Source organism: Coturnix japonica, chromosome 6, assembly GCF_054131305.1.
Source record: "Coturnix japonica strain WE chromosome 6, WE-NBRP24, whole genome shotgun sequence".
NCBI lineage: Eukaryota > Metazoa > Chordata > Aves > Galliformes > Phasianidae > Coturnix > Coturnix japonica.
In genome coordinates this window covers 1,038,745-1,063,601 of record NC_140668.1, presented here as the reverse complement: position 1 = coordinate 1,063,601, position 24,857 = coordinate 1,038,745, and the positions used below count along the sequence as shown (strand labels likewise).

The 24,857-nt window shown below is 45.8% G+C and overlaps 1 protein-coding gene across 5 annotated transcripts; it reads left to right on the top strand.

The window, feature by feature from the left end:
• Positions 1-465: 465 nt before the first annotated feature.
• Positions 466-24,857, top strand: LOC107325877 (scavenger receptor cysteine-rich domain-containing protein DMBT1-like). 5 transcript variants are annotated; one of them, XM_085550627.1, is made up of 16 exons: positions 1,291-1,580; positions 2,373-2,693; positions 3,819-4,148; positions 4,577-4,891; positions 5,787-6,101; positions 6,959-7,273; positions 7,843-8,157; positions 8,895-9,209; positions 10,441-10,755; positions 12,735-12,803; positions 19,406-19,753; positions 20,658-20,987; positions 21,550-21,879; positions 23,072-23,401; positions 23,996-24,115; positions 24,240-24,857. In XM_085550627.1, exons 1-16 carry the CDS (start codon positions 1,508-1,510, stop codon positions 24,281-24,283), a joined length of 4,185 nt encoding a protein of 1,394 aa, XP_085406753.1. In that variant the 5' UTR covers positions 1,291-1,507; the 3' UTR covers positions 24,284-24,857. The 5 variants fall into 5 exon arrangements, with proteins under 5 accessions (XP_085406756.1, XP_085406753.1, XP_085406755.1 ...); XM_085550626.1 differs by having other exon boundaries at positions 1,300-1,580; positions 20,655-20,987; XM_085550629.1 differs by lacking the exon at positions 19,406-19,753 and having other exon boundaries at positions 1,296-1,580.

Genomic DNA, 24,857 nt, shown 5'->3' with positions numbered 1-24,857 from the left:
TTTGGATATTCCCTGACTCTGGTGGTGGCTGCTGCATTTTGCAAGAAGGTTATCAAGAGTAGCCAACATGAATTCACCAAAGGGAAATCATGCTTGATCAGCCTGGTAGCCTTCTCCAATGCCATCACTGGTTGTATGGGACATACATATTACAAATGTAAGGGGCCTCAGTTTGAGAGGCTGAAATCTGGAGAATTAATAGAAGATGAAGCAAAAATATTCTGTAGAACTGGATTGTCTCCCCCAGAATCAGACCGACCTCTAAGCAAGGAAAGAGTGAACAACCCCTGTCTAGCTTGTCAAACAGGAGGCTTTTCTTATAAGGAACTTCTGTAATTTAATGCACTTTCCCCCCCTACCCCTCCCACCCTCACCTCCCCCTGCCCCGAATAGCGAGCCCCCTCTTGAGGAATGCAAGTGCATGAAATTTTCATGCATAAAAAGGAAGCTTCATGAAAAAAAAAGAAGAAAAAAAGCTAATGCACAAGCATGTGTGTGAGCTTCAAGGATTGGTTGGTCCGTTATTGTCACAAAGAGACATGGGGCAGGTGCTTGACCCCAAAGAAATAGGGGAAATGCAAAAAGATACTGAACAAAACCAATGTCCTGTGCATGGGAAACAGCTGGAAGCCCAAGTAAAGTTGTTACAGCAAATTTTAATTTCTTGGTACCATATTAAGTATGAAGAAATCATATCATGTTACGACTGTGGACTTCATTTTCCTTAAACAAAGACCAAAAACTGAATTTGCAGTCTGAGATTTGATGGCAGGAAGAAATCCAATCTGTCTTCCAGAGGTTGAATCCTAAAAAGAACTCAAAGCTGGTATGTACGTAAGCCATTTTCAACCTGTCCCTTCTAATACATGGTTGAAGGCCATGGACCATGGAGAGTCTTATACCTGAGGAGGAATAACTGTATGCACTGATACAGGTGAGAGGTTGACCTGCTTGAAAGGAGCTCTGTGGATAAGAACCTAGGAAGCCTGCTGGTTGACATCCTGGACCTGAATGAGTCAAAAAGGAATAATAATAATTGGGGCTGATTATACCATGGGTTTTCGTATGGTTTTGTATGTAGTGGGTGCTGCATTTCCTTTGTCTGTCTCCTAGGAGAGAAAGGAGAACAGCTGGGTAGAATGATGTGCCCTCAAGCCTTGCAACTCCCCTACCCTCTCTCTGTTGTCTAATAACATTCACCCAGGGGACTGACCCTAAATGCCCACTGTGTTCCCAGAACACACTTGCTTATCACCATGGATAAAGCTGAAAGTGGAAGATTCAGTTCCCCTTCATAAACTTGGCTCCATGTTACGCAAACACAAAGCAGCAAGCTGGAGAGCAAGTGGAATTCACTCTCCTGCAGCTGCCTCCATAGAGTTTAGCTGAATTTCCTCTTCGTTTGCTGATGGTGGACTTGAGCTCAGCTTCACAGATCCCGTCTCCTGCATCCCACTAGACTGGGAGCAGATTTTCCCATAGTCTTCTACTGCTGGCTGGGTAACCCATGGGGAAGAGGCTGCTTGTGTGTACTTGGTTGCGAACTGGAGGGATCCTCCTCATCCTCACAGGGATGTGTGGTGAGTGCCTTGTGTTCCCACATTTTGGAATGGAACGATGTTCTCTTCTTCCTTTCTCTGCAGCTTAATTATTATTGCTCCAAGTTTTCAGAGCAACCTGTGTGGGTTTCTTGGGAACTGGTGGAAGTAGGGTGCAGAACCTCCAAATCCAGCTGTAGAAGACTTGAGTTTTGTCTCAAAAGGTGTAGCACTTGGATAACATTATAAATTAAGAATGAGCAAATAGCCTACAAGGATTGAAGAGGAATTCAGCCCAGTTGTCCAAAACATGGATTTATGGTCAAAAGAAATCAGAGTGAATTACAAAGGTTGGATAGAGGTAGTGAAGTGAAAAGTGTAGAAATCAAGTGTGCCGAGTGAATATCTTGCTGCCATTTTTATAGACTCAGCTATGTGTTGTAGAGCTTGAATGTCTGAAAAAAGGGGGAATATGAATTACCTGTACTGTGATGGGTTGTGTTATTGGGTTGATGTGCTTGGACCAGGCTTGTAAGTTCATCCCTGAAGCTTAAAAAGTAATTGGCAAGATGTCATAATGTATTTTGGCATTTCCTTTTTCCTATATTCTTGTCTGTTTGTAGGTGGAAAATCTGGGCTTTGCTCAAGGGCCAGCAGCCACGTGTCCTTGTTAAAATTATTATAATAAAATTATAATTGTTTGTGTTTTCCTCTTGCTTATTTCTGTAGAATAGGGATGACAGGTAGATGCTGTAAAGATTCCTTTCCATCAGCCCCTCAGTTTCTTTCTCTCTAAGATTTCTAATTTCTCCTTCCTTTTGCTCTCATTGCCAGTGTCGGGTCCTGCTCAAATCAGGCTGGTGAATGGCCCTGACTCCTGCACAGGGCGGCTGGAGGTCTTCTACAACAGCACCTGGGGGACAGTGTGTGATGACCACTGGAACCTTGCAGGAGCCCGTGTGGTGTGCCGGCAGCTGGGCTGTGGGATGGGACTATCTGCCATTGGTGGGGCTCGGTATGGCCGAGGAAAAGATCCCATCTGGTTGGACAACGTGCAGTGCACTGGGATGGAAGCTGCTCTTTCTGAGTGCCAAGCACGGCCCTGGGGAACCCACAACTGTGGGCATGGAGAGGATGTCAGTGTTGTGTGCTCAGGTGAGTCTTGCTCCGGTCTTGCCTTGGATTAGATGACTCTATAGGTCCCTTCCAACCTGAAGCATTCTTTGATTTTGGCTTGTATCAACTGCAGCGGACAGCCAAAGGTTTAAATGGTGAGCAGAACTGTCCCTCCTTTGTAGTGGCTGAGCTTTTGGAAGGTACAGAGCATGGGGCTGAGAAGAAGTCCTGGCAATGCTATAGAACCACAGAGTCACAGAATCAGGATCACAGAATCAGAATATCACAGAACCATGGAGTCATAGAATCATAGAATCAAATAATGGCTTGGGTTGTAAAAGACCTCAAAGAATTTCCAAACCTCCTATTGACTTACACTAGATCAGGCTGCCCAGGGCCCAAACCATCCACTGGACACTTCCAGGGATGGGGCATCCATATCCTCTCTGTTCAATCACCACCCTCATAGTAAAGAATTTCTTCCTTATATCTCTATTCACTTCTTTGAATATCCATGTCCACAGTCATCATCTCCTTTTGAACCAAGTGAAGAACATTGGTATAATAAGGTCTAGGCAATATGTCTAAGAGCATCTGAGACATGAGTCACACCATCCTACCTTTGCTGGAGCACCCAGTTCTCATTAGCACCTCCTTTACAATGAGATAAACCATTTGTCACCCACAGATGTTTCAGATTAATGCCCAGCAAAGTTCCTGATCAGTTGCTGGTGGGCACTGCAGTTTTATGCATGCCCAGCAAAGATTCTGATCATTTATTCCTCAACTTTGGCAGTGATTGCATGCCCAGAAAGTTTCAGTCATTTGTTCCTAATTATGATATATGAATGCACGCTCAGCATATTTGTTCCTAAGCACTGTAGGTGACTGCATGCCCAGCAAAGTTTGTGGTCATTTGCTCCAATTGCTCTAGGCATTGCAGACAAACATATGCCCAGCAAAGATTCTGATTAGAGTTGATTGTTTGCCTAAGAATGTCTCTAATCATTTGTTCCTAAGCATTGTAGGTGTTTGCATGCCCAGCAGAGTTTTTAATCACTTGCTCTCAAGCATTGCAGATGAATGCATGACCAGAAAAGCTGTGATCATTTGCTCTTACATACAATAGGTGACTCTAATTCTTTGCCTTCTGGGGTTTTTCAGGGGCACCTACTCCAGGTGAGATCCAGGTCAGGCTGATAAATGGCTCAAGCTCTTGCTCTGGAAGAGTGGAAATCTTCCACAATGGCAGCTGGGGCACTGTGTGCGATGATGGCTGGAACATGACAGCTGCTGAAGTGGTGTGCAGAGAAGTGGGCTGCGGTTCAGCTCTGTCAGCCCCCGTTGGAGCTACTTTTGGGCAAGGGACAGGAGAAATCTGGCTGGATGATGTGACCTGTGCTGGGACTGAGGCTGCCCTTTCTCTGTGCCAGGTCAGCTCCTGGGGAAGCCACAATTGTGGCCACAGAGAGGATGCTGGTGTTGAGTGCTTAGGTAAGTCTGACTTCTTCCCTATCAGGGCTGGCATCCATGTTTTTATTATTATTATTATTATTGTTTAATTTTTAATTTTTTTTTTGTTAAGGATTGGGTTGAGACAAGAGCAGAAGAGCTTTGAAATGGTTCTAGGTACAGATATTGACAGCCCTGTAAATAGAGGTTGGAAGGAATACCTTGATGGGCTGATGTGTGTGATAGGGAAAGGAACAAGGAGCATGAGAGGGGACATTCATCTAGTTGTTTTACTGGGTGATGAGTTTTGAGAGACGAGTAACCATGGAGAGCCTGCACTTCTCAGTTCATATCTGCAACATCTCAACCTTCAGCTGTGAGATTCACTTAAGCACTGGACTTCTTGGTCCCAGGGCAGCACTGGTCCCTTCCTGGGCCCATCTGGATGTTTGGTATTTATGTCTTTCCAGAACCAATGCAAGTACGTCTGGTGAATGGCTCCAGCCGCTGCTCAGGAAGAATTGAGGTACACCACAACCAACGCTGGGGGACAGTGTGCGACGATGGCTGGGACTTGGCTGATGCAGAAGTGGTGTGCAGGCAGCTGGGCTGTGGGACGGCTGTGTCAGCTCCTGGCAAAGCGATGTTTGGGCAGGGACACGATCCTGTGTGGTTGGATGAGGTGAATTGCATGGGGACGGAAGGGGCCATCACTGAGTGTAACTTGAAGCACTGGGGAGACCATAACTGCAAACATGATGAAGATGCTAGTGTTGTGTGTTCAGGTAAGTGGACTCACAGAGAAGTTTTCCTGCAGGTATTCAAGCAATCTTTTCCATTCTTATATCCCAAGTTTATTTTGGATCTCTCAAGGTGATTCAAGATTGAAAGATATTTCCCCTTTCCTCCAGCTTGCAATGGGGTACCATCCTTGTGAACCAGAACAGAAAATTTGGTGCCTGCAGGCATGATTTGCAAGGAGTTTCAGTAGATGAGACTAAATAGCATGGAAGGACACAGTGATGCCATGTTCCCACAAAACCTTCTGCTTGCTTGAGTAAACAAACATCTTTCCTCATTAGATGTGTTTTCAGAGGGAGATGTGGTCACATTAACAACACTTTGAAGCTTGTTCTGATGTTAATGGTTTGAACATAGATGTCCAAGAGTCTTCCAGGTATTGCCCATAGGAAATATTCCAAGGCAACTTGTTAACTTCTGAATGGGATCAGTTTCTCCCAAGAGAAGATTCTACTGATTCAGATGGGGAAACAGAGTTGTCAAAAATCATATCTGAGTGCTGACAGGGCGACAGACATATCCAAAGTCCCTCCTCTTTTAGTTTTAAACCATTCCTCCTTGTCCTATCAGTATCTGCCCACATAAAATGTCAGTCATTCTTGTTTTGTAAGCTCTCTTTAAGTAGTGGAAGGCTACAAGGCTCTCTGAAGCCTTCTCATCTCCAGACTGAATAAGACTAAGTCTGAATAAAGCTGAATAAGACTGAATAAGACTAATTACTCTGAATAAGACTAACTCCCTCAGCCTTTCTCCACAGGAGAGCTGTTCCACCACTCGTACACTGTATGGCTGCACCTAGTTCAGAGCCTTAAAAAAAACCATCTACTTCAGAAGACTGAATGTCCCTTTTAACTCATTTTTTTCTCACCCCACCTTTAGAGCCAACAGAGTTACGACTGGTGAATGGCCCAAACCGTTGTGCTGGGCGAGTCGAGGTGCTTCATCACGAGCAATGGGGAACTGTCTGTGACAATGACTGGGGGATGGAGCATGCAAAAGTGGTGTGCAGGCAACTGGGATGCGGCCCTCCAATATATGCTCCAGGCTGGGCTAGGTTTGGTAGAGGCTATGACCCCATCTGGATGGAGAAAGTGAACTGCTCAGGAATGGAGTCTGCCCTCAGTGAGTGCACAGTCCAGTCATGGGGACAACACAGTTGCCACCATGGCGAAGATGCCAGCGTGGTGTGCACAGGTAAGGCAATGCCACATTCTTTTTGTCTGTCTATATGGACAGCCCTGCTGTCACTGAGAATAAAGGTATTCAGAATGCAAAGGGGGTGATGATACCATTCCTCCTGCCAAGAAATGATGCAAGGAGGATTCTATCTCTGCCACTTCTCCCATTTTTCCTGGCTCATTTTTCAACTCAAGTGAACAGACACGGGGCTTCTCACTGGACTTCCATCTTGCTGAGTCCCAAGGGAAAAAGCACTACATGGTGGAGCTAAGAGTCGTCGTCCTTCACAAGATCTCCTGTTTCCAGGGTGATCACAGAACCATAGAATGGCATAAATTGGAATGTTCTTTAAAAATCATCTAGTTCTAATCCCCTGATTTGAATTGCCTCCCACTAGGTCAGGCTACCCAGGTCCCCTTTCAACTTGGCTTTGAATATCACCATGCTTGTAGCATCTACAGCTTCCCTCGATGTCCTGTTCCAGTGCCCTACCACCTCTGAGTAAAGAATTTCTTCCTATTATTTCCCGTTTTAGTTGAAAACCATTTATCCTTGTCTGATCACTAATTGCCCGAGTGAAAAGTCAGTCTCCCTCCTGCTCATAAACTCCTTTTAAATACTGTAATGCTGCTAAGTGGTGTCTCTGAAGCCTTCTCATCTCAAGGCACCCCCAGCTCCCTCAATGATTGGAGAGAAGCTCCAGTCCTATGAGCATTTTCACATTCTCCTCTGGATCTGCTCCACATCTTTCTTGTGCTGGGGGTCCTAGTCCTGTATGCAGTACTCCCAGTGGGTGGATCGTCATGTCCAAAAGCTCTTTCAGAAGCTTTTTTTGTTTCTTTTTCCTATTTTTTTTTTCCTATTCATTTCAGATCCAATGGCAGTCCAGCTGGTGAATGGCCCAAACCGCTGTGCTGGGAGAGTCGAGGTGCTGGAGCAACATCAGTGGGGGACAGTGTGCGATGACAACTGGGACATGAGAGATGCCAACACTGTGTGCTGGCAGCTGGGCTGTGGTGTAGCCATTGCAGCTCCTGGTTTGGCTCACTTTGGACGGGGAAGTGGTCCCATCTGGCTGTCTGAGGTCAATTGCACAGGGACAGAAGATAGCCTCTCCAAATGCAAGGCCAGGCCTAAAGGAGTCACCGGGTGTCACCATGGAGAAGATGCCAGTGTGGTGTGCTCAGGTAGATGCTGTTCATAGCTGATGAGCTTATGGGTACTGACAGTGCAGGAGCTCAATGGATTTCATCTGTGACAATGCTCTTCCCATATGGGCATCTCTGAATCTCTGGGGCAAGATAAATCATAAAATCATAAAGGTTGGAGAAGATCTCTAAGGTCTTCAAGTCCAACTATCCACCTATCACCAATATCGCTCATTAAACAGTGTCCCTAAGTACCAGATATACCCATTTCTTGAACACTTCCATCAGAACAGTTTCCCAAAGCAGTTGTGGACACTCCATCCTGGAGGAGCTCAAGGCCAGGCTGGATGGGGATCTAGGCAGAATAATCTACTGGGTTGCAGAACTTTAAGGTCCCTTCCAACCAAGACCATTTGAAGAGTCAATGATTTACTCTCCATGTCATATCAAGTGCTTGGGGCAGAATAATCTACTGGGTTGCAGCACTTTAAGGTCCAGTCCAACCAAGACCATTTGAAGATTCAGTGATTTACTCTCCATGTCATATTGGTCTCTGATCACAAGGTCTACAACCACAAGGTGATACTCTCTGCCTCTTTCCATTTCAGACCCTACCAAGGTCCGACTAGTGAATGGCTCAAGTCACTGCTCTGGGAGAGTTGAGGTGCTGCATAACCAGCGATGGGGAAGTGTGTGTGATGACGGCTGGGATTTGAATGATGCAGAAGTGGTGTGCCGACAACTGGGCTGTGGGACAGCCATATGGGCTGCATCTGCAGCTCGGTTTGGGCAGGGCTACGAACCCATCTGGCTGGATGATGTGAACTGCACAGGATCAGAGGCTGCCCTCTCTGAGTGTAGGGCCAGACCGTGGGGAGTGAGTAATTGCAACCACAAAGAAGATGCTGGTGTGGTGTGTATAGGTAAGAGATTCTCATTCCTTTGTGGTGTAGCTCTGGAAGGAGTGATGCTGGAAGGACTGATGGGCTCTATACTTTGCTGTGTTCCTTGAGGGAAGCATGCTGGTAGAATAATGGAGAGACAATTTTATTTTGCTCATATTAAATCTCTTGCCTCTATGTATGTACCCATTTCAGGTTGTCTGCTAACTGTGAGGACTTTTTCTTAAGAGAATGAGTGCCAATTTCCAACCATCACTTTGCTGTCCTCTATAGCCTACTGTCTGGTCCGTTGGGCTCTGAACATCCTTTCCCTTTCCATAATGCATGATGCTGTAGTGATACATGTTTGCACTGTATCATAAGGTCCCTTTGCACGTTGAACCTTCCTTCTACCATGAGTCCATCTAGTCTACTTGGACTACCAGGGCATCCTCTCACTTTGTGTTTCTACAGCACAAATTACGTGTCTACACTCAGGTTCCTCTATGTAAGCCAGGTGATTGAACCACCTCCATTAAAGTCTTGGGTGACCTAGTCAGTGTGGCTAATTAATGCCCAACACAGATCAGCCCACTGTAAAGCAGTCATGGATATTTGTCCGCATGAACCATTGGATGCCCAAGGACAACTTAAATAGGATTAAATGTCTGTGTTTATTCCAGTGATAGTCTCCATGTCACATTGCATCTGACTGCAGTTTGAGGCTCCTATCTCCCACATTTATGTGTTTGACCTGCATGTGTCTTTCTTACTTCCAGGACCAACCCAGCTCCGGTTGGTGAATGGCTCTAACCGCTGCTCTGGGAGGGTTGAGGTCCTTCACAACCAGCAATGGGGAACAGTGTGTGACAATGGCTGGGACCTGAATGATGCAGAGGTGGTGTGCTGGCAGCTGGGCTGTGGGGCAGCCATATCAGCTCCGGGTTCAGCTCACTTTGGGCAAGGATCCAACCCTATTTGGTTGGAGGATGTCGAGTGCACAGGGATGGAAGGTGCCCTCTCTGAATGCAGGTCCAGGAAAGGGGAGCCAAGTAAATGCAGTCACAGCGAAGATGCTGGTGTTGTGTGCTCAGGTAATTTTGTCTTGAATAGCGTTTTTCACTATTCTAACTAAAAGAGATTTAGATTAGATGTTAGGAGGAGGGCTGTGAGGCACTGGCATGAATTGCACAGAGCAGCAGAGGATACCCTATTTCTGGAGGTGCTCAAGGCCAGGCTAGATAGGAATCTGGGAGTCCTGATGTAGTGGGTGACAACCAGCCCATGGGAGGGGGGTTAGAACTAAATGGGCCTTAAGGTCCTTTCCTATTCTATGATTTAGGAGAGTATTGGGCTGTGCTGGAGGAAGGAAGTGTGTGACACTGTTGAATAGCACAGAACCCACAGAACTCAGGATGCTGTTATACAGAGGCACGTTCATTCAGTGGATGGGCATGTCAGTGAAGCCTTGGGGAGGTGGGAGACAAGAGCAGTCCAAGAGGTGCTAAGCTGATGAAAGGCAGAAGGATCTGAGCAAAGCAGCAAGAGACATACAACAAAACCTTTGAATGATGGGAAGAAAGAAGTTTTTCTTAGGGACCTAGAGAGAACTAAAGTGTGATGCAATCAAGAAAGCAACTAATAGCTACTAAACTAAGTGCAGCATAGGAGGGAAGAGTTTGTTGTGCAAGGAATCAGCAATCAGAGAGATTTTTACAAATTCCATTGTATTCTTCTCCAGTAAATGGGCAAATTTTATCAGAAATTTTCTTGTTCTAGATGATAAAAACCTCACTTTAAATATTCAAAGTTTCTATGATCATAGAATCATAGAATGGCCTGGGTTGAAAAGGACCACAATGATCATCTAGTTTCAACCCCCCTGCCATAGGCAGGGACACCAACCACTAGACCAGGCTGCTCAGAGCCACATCCATCCTGGACTTGAATGTCTCTAGAGATGGAACATCCATGACCTCCCTGGGCAACCTATGATATTTATGTTTATTCAGTATAAGAACAGGAGCATGTACTTCCTTCCAAAGGTTCAGGTGATTCAACACACCTGAGCATCATGACTGCATAACATGTAGGCAATGATGCCCACTGGTGTTTTGGTACCAAAACTGTCACGATTGCAAGGTCTTTGACCATTGTAAAAGCTTTTAAGTGAGTCATTTTTAATGGCTGAAATGCATGGAAAATTTCTTTGTTATAAGTGTTAGAAAAGGAGAAAAAAACAGTGACGAACTTTAGTTATATGACTGCTGTGAGCAGTGCAGGTATGGAAGAAGGCTTCCAAAAAACATATGCATCTTGTTTCAGATCCCACATCATTGCGACTGGTGAATGGCTCAAACTTCTGTGCTGGGAGAGTGGAAGTGCTCCATAAGCAGCTGTGGGGATCTGTGTGTGATGACTACTGGGACATGGAGGATGCCACAGTTGTGTGCCGGCAGTTGGGCTGTGGGACAGCACTCTCAGCCCCTGGCAAAGCTTGGTTTGGGAGAGGGCATAATGCTATTTGGATGGATGATGTGAACTGCACGGGGATGGAAAACAACCTTCTGGAGTGCTTGGCCAGGCCGAGGGGAGAACACAACTGCAATCATGGTGAAGATGCTGGTGTGGTGTGTTCAGGTAACATGGACCCATTGGTTCAGAAAAGGGTTGGGCATGGTGGTGTGATCTCTTTGCTCAGGAAGGAAAGACTAATGGAGAATGAAGATGGAATTTTCTTCAGGGCAAACTGAGTCCTACATTTCCAGATTCCACCTGACCCACTAGTGTCATTTACCCATGATCACCTTTATCAACTCATGGGAGGTTAGACTAGGCCTCCACAGATATCCCTTCCAATCAACACCACGGTGACCCACAGTTTCCACTCACCTTGGTCAACAGAATCATCCCAGAATGTGGATTCCTGAGTTCCAGACAGCACTCTGGCCAATTCTATGGCTGTGGTGCTATGTGTTTAAGGTTTGTAGAAGCATTTTTTGAGTAGTAATACTGCGTTAACCTTATAATTATCACTGCATGAACAGTTAATAGTCCAGTTGATATTGGTGAAGGGAGTATTTGATTAATGCCTGCAGGGATGTGTGTCCTGGTCTCTATTATTAGGAGGGAAAAAAGACCTATTCAGGGTTGCTTATTTATACACATCCTGGTTTCTTCACTTTGTTCATCTTCCCATTCTTCACTTCATCTAAAGATCAATGACATCAATACAAGAAGGCTTGGCAGTGAGTTGTCACTTATCAGACCATTTTTCCTAAGTGCAATATTCATGAATTTCCTTCTGCTTCATGTTTTCTTCCTTTTCTGTATTCACCTATTTTAACCAATTTTGTGATGTGATATTTCTAACATACCGTTTGGTCTTCTCTTATTTATCTGCAAGTCAATTTTGCATCCAAATGGACTGCATGCTGCACTTTCATCTTGTTCCTTATTGTCTTTGTTTTCTGGATTTCTTTTGTCCAGATCCAGGTCTGCATGCTGACAATTGGTGAGTTGCCTGTAGCCTTGAGTTTTCCATTGTGTATCATCTTATCTTATGGAAAGAGAGGTGATGTTGATTCCTGCCTGTCTTCTGTAGCATGTATTCCCAAACCAGAGAAATAAGAGAAGGTCCAGCTTGAACTACAACTTGAAAGAAATTGATGCCCAAGGTTGAACACTGCATCTACTTACACATCGTCTTGCTCCTCCAGTCCAAACAGTGTTATCTCTCAGATGATACTAGATGTGGTTTGGAAGATAATACAGTTCATGGGCTGTTTATGAAGGGCGAGAACGCCTACAGAAAAGCTGGAATGTTCTCCCTTTTTCATTACCCTTAAGAGACTCTAAAAGGTCGTGGTAATGAAGAAATCCCTCTCTAGAATGCAGGCAGGCTTTGCAGAGTTTACTTTTGTTGTTATTCTTGTTCCTAAAGCCACAGTTTTCATTTTGACATGGAGTTATTCTCTAACTTGGAAGCACAGTTCCCTTTTCATCTTTACCCTGTCACAGTTTAGAAGAGCTCAGCTCCAGGGATCCCCAACATGGCTGGGCAGTGACACTGTGTTTCTAGTCCTTATTGTAAAAAAACTTCTTCACATCCCATCTAAATCTCACTTCTTTTAATCTGAAACCATTTCCCCTTGTCCTGTCAGAACAGACTCTAGTAAAGAGTCTATTTGTACTAAAAAAGTTTAAAGCTATGAGCTTCCTCTGTCCTTGTTATTTTAACCAACTCAAACTATCCCTGATTTCTCTTCTTTACCTTTATTCTGGAGACAGTTTGCAATATTTTAGCTCAGAAAGGGAGGTTGAGAGTTTCCATGTAGTGCAGATTAGGAAAGTTATTGAGATACAAAAACTTCTCTTGTCTTGTCTCCCAGTCTTGAAGAGGACTGTTCTCATTACATAGCACCTGCCAAATGTGTGTTCTTCCAAGTAAATTTGGAGACTGCAAGGAAGCAGTAGGATAGTGTTTCTGAAAGTACTTGTCTTTGAATAATAAAGTGATTTCCTGCCATCTACCTGTGCATCCACGAAATGCAATGAAATGGAATTCAATGTACAATGTATCTGACTTGAAATATTTTTATTTTTCTGATCTATCATAGAATCAGAGAATATCCCAAGTCAGACTGGATCACAAGGACCGTCAAGTTCAACTCCTACCTCATCACCAGGTACAGCTGTTAACAAGTTATCTGAACCCGTTTCTGTGCATTGTAGTAGCCAAGAGAATCCAACAAAAAGATGTATGCTTTAAAGGAGGTGTTGAGGAGAAGATGGGGTTTAATCTTCCATGTCTTTTATAGTGTATACAGTGCTGTTCACCATATATCATGAGCAAGAGCTGGTTCAGAGAGTGCACCGAGGGCAGTGAGCTTCTGGAAGGTGCTACTGAGGGACATTTACTCTCACTTTACTTTGTGCCCCCATCTCCACTATCCTTCTGCTGCATCCTGGCTTCTGGGGCTGGCAGGACTGAGCAGGATTGTGATGAAGAACAATTCATGACTAAGGTTCTCCTGCCTTTCCCTTACCTTCTCCCCTACTCTCTTCTATTCTGTTTTGTTCTCTTCTATTCTGCTTTGTTCTATTCTGTTTCATTTTCTTCTGCTCTACTCTGGTTTTCTCCTAATGAGAAGTCAACTTTCCCTGGACATAGTTCACCACACCTTCGCTCAACGTGAATTCCTTCTTCTTCCATCTGGGTCTAAATGGCATCTCAAAGGACAAACTTGAATAGAGTCACAGGTACACTAGTCACAGTCATTTTAAGCAAGTCAAATTGCATGTTTTGCAGAGACTAAGCTGCTTGTTTATGGCAATTTACTAAGGTTTGTCTCCTCCCATGTCTGTAGACTTCCATAGGTGAGGTCTATAAGTTCTTCTGTTGTGGGACAAGAGTTGGAGGTCAGGAGATGAGGACGGCAGGGGGAGCCTCTGAACTATAGCAGGGAGGCCACCCAAACTCCTTCAAACAAGGGACAAGTCCGAGGACATAACAGAGAAGGGAATGGTGCATGAGAAGACCTGTGCATGAAAGCTTGACTTAGGTCATCAGACAAAGTCATCTTGTGCTATATTGCAGGGATTAGCTCATAAAACATGGGACCAGGGTGCAGAGAAGGTTGTGTTTGCTCTGCACTTTCCTGGAACAGCTTTCCATTTCAGTCTAGCAACAGGAGCAGGCTGTGGCATGGAGCAGAGGGTCACCTGCTGGAACAGCTACACACAAAGCCCAAGTGGCCAAGGGGCAGAGGAAGCTGGGCTGGGAAAGCAGGGAAAAGCCCAGAGCAAAGGAGATAACAGGAAGAGGGTTTGTTGCTGAAATGCCTGTCACTCCCATCTGCCCCAGTTCCTCTCTGTCCCTCCCAGCTGGCCAGTGGGACCCGGCACTCAGCTGCTGGCTCTCAGCAGGGTGTTCTGCTCCAGCTTCCAGCCCATGGATGTGTGAACATGGGGCTGCCAGTTGCACTCCATCCCTCACCCAGATTCTCCTGGGGCAGAAACCAACCCACCTACACTGGAGTCAAGAGTGTGAGGGTCCTTCTCCTGATGGTGTGCCTTTGGGGTGAGTGATGCTTTGCTTCTGATCACAGGGATCCCATAGGCAATGCGTGCTCCTCCAGCAGATTCATCTAGGACTTCTTGGATGGACCTGGAGCACAGGCTGGTCAAGGTTCTTGGGATTAATTTCTTGACGGGACACTGAATCTTTCCAAGAGGTAAAGGGGAGCTGATAAACACAAAGGAGACCACTTATGGTCATGCTCTGACAGTGACAGAAGAAGAGGGAATGGCTTTAAATTAAATGAGGGGAGACTAAGATGAGGTTTTAGGAGGGAGTAAGATGGTGAGACGCTGGCATAGGCTGCCCATAGAACTTGTTGTTGTCCATCCCTGTAGGTGTTGAAGGTTGGATGGGTGTTATATATGATATGGTGGTTGGCAACCAGCCCATGGCAGGGCTGTTGGGACTAAATGGACTTTAATATCCTTTCCAACGCAAGCCATACTGTAATTGTAGGACTGTAGGACTGTATGATCCAGTGACCCTCTGTTTCTATGACGCTATGATTTGGGGCAGGAAGGAGTATCTTATGATGGTTTTGGAGGAAGGAGAGATGTCTTTATGTGACTCTAGCCCTGCAGACTGTACTCCCAAAGCTGATCATCATCTCTCTGCCTCTTCACACATGATTTTGCCAGAGATTTAGACTTGGGACTTAGCAGTGTTAAAAGAGAAGAGAGAAATAAGCCCAGTTTTCCTCCTGAGTCTGTCCCATAGACACTCGCAGTTGATCTTCTATCCTGCCAGACCTTGGTTTATTCAGGGCTGTGTTCATCCAACTGCTGGTATAGCAAAATTTAGGGGGCTCATCTGAACTCTGCTCTCCTGAGCACGGATGGGCAAAAGCAAATGTTGTAGCACAGACTTTGTTGTGGGAATGGTTGAGAAAAGACCAAGGGCTTTGTTCAAGTTGCCACATCATGGAGCAGAAGTGGGTTATTTGGTCTGGGCTCCATTTAGGTGCTTTTTCAGCTCTCCCCTCTTCTTCAGATTGTGTTTGGAGGAAATGAAACTCGGGATGTACTTTCTCTGCCAGTACAGGCTTAATTTCCTAACTGATTGTTACTAAGCCAGCTTGTATCACTTCCTCATGACGGAAAAGAATACTATAACATTCTTGGGTTTCTTCCACCTTGGTGATCAATTCACGAGCAGTGAAAACATTCCATCTGGAAATCCTACTGCTGGAAGTTTCAGAATGGTGACTGCCTGTTCCAGATACAGCATCTAATGGATTGTTGGAGTCATCTGGGCTGGGATTGCCTAGGGTAGCCATGAAATCTCATCCCCTGCCCAAGGCAATGTAAGAAGGATACCAGGCAGTACATCAGCTCTGCTAATTCTCAGCTGTGAGGTTGATTTGTTACTGCTTATGAGAAGGTAGTTTTTAGTAAAAATGTGGAAAGAGAGCAAAATGCCCACGTGCATGGGGCAGTGAGTGCCTGCAGTGCATCCATTTCAGTCTCATCATCAAAATTAGTTTGCAAAGACATTTTCTTACTCCCTGCCCTTATAAATAGAAAAGCCAAGCTACTCAAGCCTGCATGCAGAGGGACAGCTTGTCCTCTTCAGGAAGCCTACAGCTCCCTGTTTCCTGTTTGTGCCTGAGAATGATGCAGGGATTTAATTTCTTCCTCCTTTTGGCCTCTTCAGTCTCCCATGTGTTATATCTGACTCTTTGTTTACTGATTTGAGGAAATACTTGTACTTTACTGACCAAGAGTGCTGGGTCTTCCCTGAGGGTTCTAACTCAGGCATGTGATAGAAACCCAGCAGATAAAAGCAAACAGTGAAGAGTGAAGTGCCCCTGGAGAAGGTGGGTCCCAATTTGGGTGGACAGTGTTTCCCACTGTTCTGTGCAGGTAGAAGAAGGATAACAGGGGGACGAGGTGTTCAGCTGCTCAGATTAAAGTACTTTTATAAGATGGGGTACCTGGCTGAAGGAAGATGCAAACTCCATATCCCAGTGCATCCTATGACTCAGTACTGGGAACAGCAAAACTGTGCTGGACCAGAGCACAGATTGGTGCCTGACTTCTTTCGAAATCACTATCCATGGTCAAAAATCTCTTTACAGAATGCAATCATTCCTTTTCAGCATTTATTTTTATGCTGACCGTTAGGCTTTCTGCATTAGTCACTTCCAGTTAACTTATTGCTCTACTTTGTTACTGCTCATGCTAAGCGTGAGTAAGGAACTGGAGGTAATGTTTTGTGGCAGGTCTTGCAGAGTGAAGAAATCTTCCCATGAATAAGAACTTTTCCACTTCTCTAAACTCTGTGTGTAGCTGCACTGTGTGCAGTTGTTCTGTGGTTATACAACCGTTTATCTATTGCACGACCAGGCAGAGAACTCCTGGGCTGTGGGATTCATACTGGCATTAAGAGGAGTAAATTCAGGTACTCAGCAGCCTACAAACACTCAAGGCTGTTATAGAAGTCTGTTCCATGCCCAGTGCAGAGTGTTTTGCTAACGTTCCGCTTGATCCTCCCCTCCCCTGGTGTTGCTCCATGCTGTTCGCTTAGATCTTGTTGATGTCACCAGAAAGCAGAGGTCAGTGCCTGCCCCTGTGCTCCCCTCACATGTAGAACAGGGCAAACACGGGGCTGGGCTTTGCAGAAGAGAGAACCAATCATATCAGCTTCTGACTTTGGCATCACCCTGCTTAGCTTGCCGCTCTTGCTTGGATGATCACCTGCCCTGGAAGCAGTGGCATGGGATATTCAAGGCATTTTCTGCCTGTCCAGTGCACCCTGGCTAATCATGCTTTATCAGGGCTCCTCATCTACCTGGCATGCGTCATTGGTGAGTAACATCTGCATGAGAAGGTGCAACCCACTTGAACATGCGTATAGGGAAAGAGGGCTCTGTGATCTGCAGGAATGGGGAGACTGGGCTTGCAGACTGACTGGGCAAAGCCTCCTTTTACCTGCCAGCCTTTAAAAAGGAAGGGAAAATAGTTGATGGAGCAGGAGGCCTTACTAGCTGGATAACTACTTTGATGTCTGTGCTGTTGTCCTCACACAGATCGGTTGGGAAATGTTTGGAGCCTTACCAGTCTGTTACTGTTAAGATCACAAAATTGCATATTTGTGTTGGCCACTTCTTCAGGGCCAGGCTGTTCATTTACAAAGATGGGGCCTAAAGTTCTCTTTCTTCCAACGCAAACAAGAGCGAGCACTTCAATCATAGATGGGATGTGACTGATTGGTGCTCTAAATCCACTGATAGCTGAGGTGTTGTTATTACCTGTTCATGCCTACTTAATTTTATGTTCTCTTCTTTCCTAGTAATGTCTCTTTGCTTTTCAACCCATCAAAATTCATTATTTTTGTGCACAGCTGGAACACCACCCACTGGCTCTTGGTTCCACACAACATCATGCAAATCACTAATTAAAATACAAGGCTGCACACAAACAACTCCCTTCACTGTCTTAGCACAGAATCACAGAATGACAGTGTAGTTGTGATTGGAAGGGACTTCTGAGTCCATCTGGTTCAGTCCCTTACTCAAGCAGAGATATTGCCCAGGACCATGTCCAGACTGCTTTTTAAAGTCTCCAAGGAGGAGAATCCATAATCTCCCTGGGCAAACTGTGTCAGTGCTCCATCACCCGAATAGTAAAGAATTCCTTCCTGATATTTAGACTTCTTTGTGTTCTAATCTTGCCCATTTCCTCTTGTCCTGTTCCTGGACACCACAGAAAAGAGCCTGGATCCATCCTCTTTCCACCTTCCTTTTAGGTATTCAGACATGTTGATAAGATGACCATGAACCTTCTCTTCTCCAAGCTGGGCAGTCCCAGCTCTCCCAGCTGCTCTTCACAGGAGGTGTGCTCCAGTTCCTTCATCATCTTTGTAGCCCTCCACTGGGATTTTCCCAGCATGTCCATGTCTCTGCTGTGCTAAGAAGTCCAGATCTGGACCCATGGCTCCAGGTGTACCCTCACCAGTGCTGAACAGAGGTGAAGGATCTTGACCTGCTGGTTGTTCTTTACCTAATACAACAGTTGACTGGTAGCTAATCCATACATCCATAGTTTTCCTTTCACTCTGCAGCGTTTTCATTTTGTTCCTGAACATATTTGGGAAAAAAACCATTCAAATCCTCTTTAAAGACAATGGTGTTTTATTAGGAAAATGCAGAGCATTTTCTCTCCCAGGTCTGGATTTTTGATTTTACTTGCCTATCAAAGGCGAAGTATGGTTTGCTCAGGGAACACCTGAGTAAATTATAGAGTGGGAGGATACAGTTAGATGTTTTGTGGTTTATTCCATATGGAGGCAAGAGAGAAAATTGGAAACAAGTCTTGGAAACTGGATTATCAGGAAATCAGGGCTCTTTATAACTTGCAAAGGTCCTGAGATGCTGAGCCACTTCTGTGGGATGTGGCTTTGGCACATCACACTTCTCCATGGTCATCAGAACCCTTGCACTAGTTGAATGTCTGAGGGAAAAGACAGCATTAGGGTTGAAGCCACTCGTTGTGTTTTTCAGGCACTGTAAGACTCAACTTTGGGCAGGGGAGTGGGACCAAAAAGAGGCATTCAGATACTTCCTCACTGTTACTAATACAAAGGACACCAGATTGTTCCTGTGCTTTAACTGCAGGCATTGTGAAATCAGCTTGAGAAATCTTTTGCAACCACAAAATTGGAGAATTGGAGATTAAGTGGCGTATTGAGGTACAGGCAATTGGTGGGTGTTGTACCCCCCTGTGCCAATATTATCCCAATAGGTAATTGTAATCTGATAGTGATAGGACAAGGAGAGTGGTTTTAAACTAAAAGAGAGAGGATTTAGGTTGGATGTTAGGAGGATGTTCTTTACTCAGAGGGTTGTGAGGCACTGGAACAGATTGCTCAGAGAAGCTGTGGATGCCTCATCCCTAGAAGTGCTCAAGAACAGGTTGGATGGCACCCTGTGCAGCCTGATCTAATGAGTCGCAACCCTGCCCATGTAAGTGGGATTGGAACTGGATACTCTTTAAGGTCCTTCCCAATCCAAGCCATTCTATGATTCTGTGATCACGTGGGGAGCTTTTCAGCTGCTGAGAGCACAAATGGCATAGAGATCTGCTTGTAGCAAGTGGGTCTGATGCTACCAACCCAAGCCATTTTATGATTCTACAATTCTATGATCCTGTAATTCTATGAAATGAGGGCAAAGGGGGTTTTCATGGTGCACCTCTTTACTTCTTGTAGGCTCAGACAGCCACCACCCGGATCCTAGCACTGGTTCTGCAGAGCTGCGCCTGGTGAATGGCTCGAACCACTGTTCTGGGAGAGTGGAGATAATGTATTATCACCAGTGGGGAACTGTGTGTGATGACGACTGGAGCATTGCTAATGCCAAAGTGGTGTGCCGGCAGCTGGGCTGTGGGGAAGCAGTATCAGCCCATAGCTCAGCATACTTTGGCCAGGGGTCAGGCCCCATTTGGCTAGACAACGTTCAGTGCATTGGGACGGAAACTGCCCTGTCTCAATGTCAGGCCAGGCCATTGGGATTAAATAACTGTTACCACGGAGAAGATGCTGGAGTTGTGTGTGCAGGTAACCTCTGATAACATCATGCTGGCATAGCAAGAGAAGTTTAGAGGAGGATGCACTTCTCCAGGGCTTAATACCATTTCCAAAGCTCCAACAAAGCAATGGGTGGCGGACACCTGGGTAGAAGGGTGACACTGTCCTCTCTCTTCTCTATTGCAAAGTGTCATGCCACACTTCTTAGCAGAACTCCTTGGGGTATATACAGAAAGCCTCTTCCTTTGGATATTGCTGGGGTCTCCAAGCCAATAAAACAGGTTCCTGGACCCATTAAAAATAGATTGTAGATGTTTATGGGGCAGTTCAGTGTTTACATACTGAATGTAGATGGGCTCTGGGGCTACACTGCTTTGTGTGCACCTACTCAACAGCTCTGAATCTTCCTGTATAATACACTGGTAGCATCATTGTAGAGATGATCAGAAGGCTGAAGCACCTCTCCTATGAAGACAGGCTGAGAGGGCTGGGCTTGGCCAGCCTGGAGAAGAGAATGCTTTAGGGGGATCATACTGACACCTGTCAGTATTAAAAGGGGCTTAGAAGAAAGAAAGAGAAAGTCTTTCTACACAGTCTAATATTCCCAGAAGAAGAGGGAATTGTTTTAAAGTGAAAAAGGAGAGATTTGGGTTAGGTGTTCAGTGGAAACTCTTTACTCAGAGAGTGGTGAGGCCTTGGCACAGGCTGCCCAGAAAAGCTGTGGATGCCTCATCCCTGGAGGCACTCAAGGCCAGGCTGGATGGGGCCCTAGGCAGCCTGATGTACTGGGTGGTGACCAGCCTAGAGAAGGCATTTGTAACTGGATGATCTTTAAGATGTCTTCCAATCTATGCAATCCCATGACTCAAAGATCATCAAAATACCATTTAACCTAAGGCATTCTATGTTTCTCTCTCCCTTTTGCCACCAGAAGGTGTAACCACTGAAACACCAGCTGAGCTGCGCCTGGTGAATGGCCCCAGCCACTGCGCAGGGCGCGTGGAGGTGATGCACGACCACCAATGGGGCACAGTGTGTGATGATGACTGGGACCTGAACGAGGCCATGGTGGTGTGTCGGCAACTGGACTGTGGGACAGCTGTCTCAGCCCCAGGCTCAGCTCACTTTGGGCAAGGCTCTGGTCGTGTTTGGCTGGATAATGTAAACTGCACGGGGGCAGAAGCTGCTCTCTCTGAGTGCCAGAGGAGGCCATGGGGATCCAACGACTGCACCCACAGGGAGGATGCTGGTGTGGTGTGCTCAGGTGAGTCCTATCTATAAATACTGGTTGAAACTAGATGATCTTTAAGGTCCCTTCCAGCTCAGGCCATGCTGTGTCACTATGCAGGGTTGGCACAGCAGCAATCTAGTCACATCTTTGTATTCAGATAGGTTTCTTTTCCACACCCTGGTGAAGAATAAAATAGAATCAGAGAATGGTGTGAATGACACATCAAGTCATGCTCTTCCTTCTGCAAGACCTCAGCAAGCTGTTAGGAAGATGACATGCAGAAAGAACCACCCAAAGAAGATTATTCACCTCTCTCCTCCCTTTCTGATAACTCTAGATGCATTAATTCATCTCCAGTGCCACTCTGCATGATCACTACTGAACCTAGAACCCTTTGTCAGGCACAGAGCTCCAAGCTCTGGAGCTGTGGTGTCTTTTTGTTTGAGTAGATGAGAGGAAAACCCCAAGACATCTTTGACAATGTAGCATATTTCCTAGACATCTTGAAGGATGTAGTTCTAGTTTTCCCATGGTTTAATCCCTTGGAGCTGTAGCTGTTGACCAAATGTGAATGTGCACTTTGTTCCCTATACAGATTCAAAGTCTTCAGAGCACCGTATGGTGAGGCTGATGAATGGTTCAAACAACTGCATTGGAAGAGTTGAGATTTTTCATGACCATAAGTGGGGGACTGTGTGTGATGACACTTGGGACCTCCAGGATGCTGCAGTTGTGTGCCGGGAGCTGGGCTGTGGGATGGCAATGTCAGCACCAGGCTCAGCTCATTTTGGACAAGGTTCAGACCCCATCTGGCAGGACAACATTCACTGTGCAGGAACTGAATCCACCCTTGAGGAGTGTTCACTGAGCAACTGGGGAGAACACAACTGCGGTCACAGTGAGGATGCTGGCGTGGTGTGCTCAGGTAACACTATGGGCACAAAAGTGGGACATCCAGAAGAGTCCCCATCCAATGGGAATTCATGTGGGCTTGGACACAAAGACACTGTTCTGCCCAAGGGTTGTGGTAGACTTTCTTTTTCTTTCTCACTCTTCCACAGATTTTCACCAGCCACTTGGCTTGGAGAATGCTGCCATTCATTTTATAGCATTCATTTGCCTTAGTGTAGATGCTTCCTTCCAGGTGTACCCTGATTGAGGCAGGAGCATGAGGTGGATTGCACATCCTGAGTCATGTCTGAGAGCCCTATGCACACATCCAAGACAACATAGGGCATTGCAGGCAACATAACCCCAGGCCAGGAGACCTTGAGCAATGTCACATTTTTACATCTTACGGTGTTTCCTAAATTGGTTAGAAATTAAGGAACCAAGCATAGTTGTCCATCTATAGGACTACTCGTGGGATTAGCTGTCCAGACTTTGATCATAGCCAGAGTTTATCCAACCAACTGAGTCACAAGTGGCTGGAGAGATGCTCAGGCTGGAGACACCATGAAGCAGATGACATTTGCTCACCTGAGTTGCTACTTTGGTCCCACTGCCTGCACATGGACAGGACTCCATTCCTCAAATATATAGTTTTAAGTCATCAGATGGTAGGGAATCCATCATGTCTACAGGGAAACTGACCCAGCAAGAAATTAACTTCACTGCTGATATTTACTTCAATTTTTTATTTTTATTTATTTATTTATTTATTTATTTATTTTGAGTTTCTGGATTGAACTGTTGATTCCATTTCACCTTTGTCTGCAGAACTGAAGTGCCTTGTGCTATCAGACACCTTCAAATTTTGGTACACATGGGGTAGAAATGAGCCTGTATATCCCACTTTCTTGATTCAGATCAGTATTTAGGAAGTTCCCTGTCTTTTCCAGTATGTGGTGTGCTTGAGAGAAAGGTGCCATAAAAACCTTGAGAATGATGCAGTATCGTAATAGGTGACTTCTGAGAAGCTTCTTTGATTGTGAGCCCTTTATGCACACTTCATAATGCCTTTGCATATTCAGAAGGTGTTTAATAATATGCCTTTGCAAGGAGTTATGTATCCAACTTATACTCAACCTACAGTCACTCTAGTTTACCAATGACAGCACCTTGTGATGGGCAAAGCCATGTTAAAAATCACTTTCCCCCTCTGCTCTCTGCTGCAGGCACCAACCCTTTGCAGCTGCGGGTGCAGGATGGTCCTGGTTCCTGTGCGGGGCGTGTGGAGGTTCTGTACAATGCTACCTGGTATGGCATCTGTGACAGCAGCTGGACCATGCTGGAGGCCAAAGTGGTCTGCAAGCAGCTGGGCTGCGGACCAGCAGAGTCTGCACCCATTGGAGCACAGTTCAGCCAAGGGCATGACCTTAAATTGCTGGAGGGGCTGAACTGTCGTGGCACAGAATCACTCTTTCTGGAGTGCCAGGAGAGAAACATGGGTCCAGGACCGTGCAGAGGTGGCATGGCAGCTGGTGTGGTGTGCACAGAGATAAAAGGTGAGTGTTAGGAACCTCTGTCATCCTACTGCAGTTGGCACCACTCTGTCTGAACTAGTGTCAAACCAGTGGACATGCAGTGATCTCATTTAGCCATGGCGCAGAAGATGTGGTCTGACAGCCACTCTCCCTTCTCCTGCCCTAGTCTTACCTCTTTCCCAATCAGGCAAAAGTGCTTCCAGAAACCATTAGATAGGCTAGAGGCATCTGAAGGAAGCAGTTATAGACAACAACGTGGGGTTAATTAGAAGAATGCATTTCAGCAGACGTGTCTGGGACTAGGCAAGACAATTTCCAGTGGGCTTTGATTTCTGCATATATGTAGTCTCCTGTTTCTAATAGAGCTCTGTAATGCCTTGCTGTCTCCCATGGGTATCTGAGAATGCAAAGATCTCCCCTGATTCCATTAGTCCAGGGTTCCATGCACAAAGATAAGCTGACAGGGTGAAGCCTGAGCCCCAGGGAGAGCTGTGATGGAAGATATTGAAATTTCCCAAAAATGTGCAGCAGAAAGGAAGGGTAAGAAGAAACTCTAAAGGTGAGCCTGAGTCCAGCCATCTAACCAAACTCCTCCACACTGACCTCTTTCTGCAGACATTGAGCATTCCTGCTCAGTGTTGTCAGGTCTGCTTGGCGTGGTGGCGGTGCTCTGTGGGATCCTGTTGGTCATGTACTTGAGCGTGAGATGTAGAAGACAGGCTGGACGCATCCTGGGTAAGAGCAGGACCACTATGCGTGATGCACCTGGTCTCCCTGCTGGTCTCGTTGTGCTTTTGAATGCATTTCGGGGATTGGAGCTTGTCCCCTCCATGCATCACCTTGCTCCTTTATTTTGCAGACAAGTCACATGTAAGGAAGATGGAGAATGCTGGGACATCTTAGTTAGCCACACTTCTGATACTGAAGGCAAGACTCTCTCAGGACCCCGGAAGGCAGCAGAGACACTGTTCTGTGAAACCAGAGGAACAGAGCTACACTAAGAGAACAGCAGAGAAGATCTCCTCTAGCAATCCCATCATATGTGCCCTGTAGTCCCTGGCTCACAGCACTGAGCCTCTTGGGGTCCCAGTTCCACCCTTGACCACACACAGCACCATAAATCCCTCAGTCTCCAAGAAATGTCTTCTCAGAATGATAACCCCTGTCTGGTCCTCCAAGTAGGCTCCAGCATCCCAACCCCATCTGCCTGCGCAGAACCCTCATTACCAGCCCTACAATTCCACCCATTCCATCACCCCAAAACAGGGATAACACCTTTTCCTCTAATCTCCCATGGAAATCATTTCCCGAACCAGGAAGAAGTGAGCTGGATGCTCTACTGCACTGTACGTAGCTAATTTTGCAAAGTGAGCAATGCGCTTCAAAGCCTCTCCAGAATGGGCTGAGAAATACCTCACCCACTGTATTTATTCAATCCAATGTTTGAATACTAGTAAAAAAATCCTGAAACCTGAAA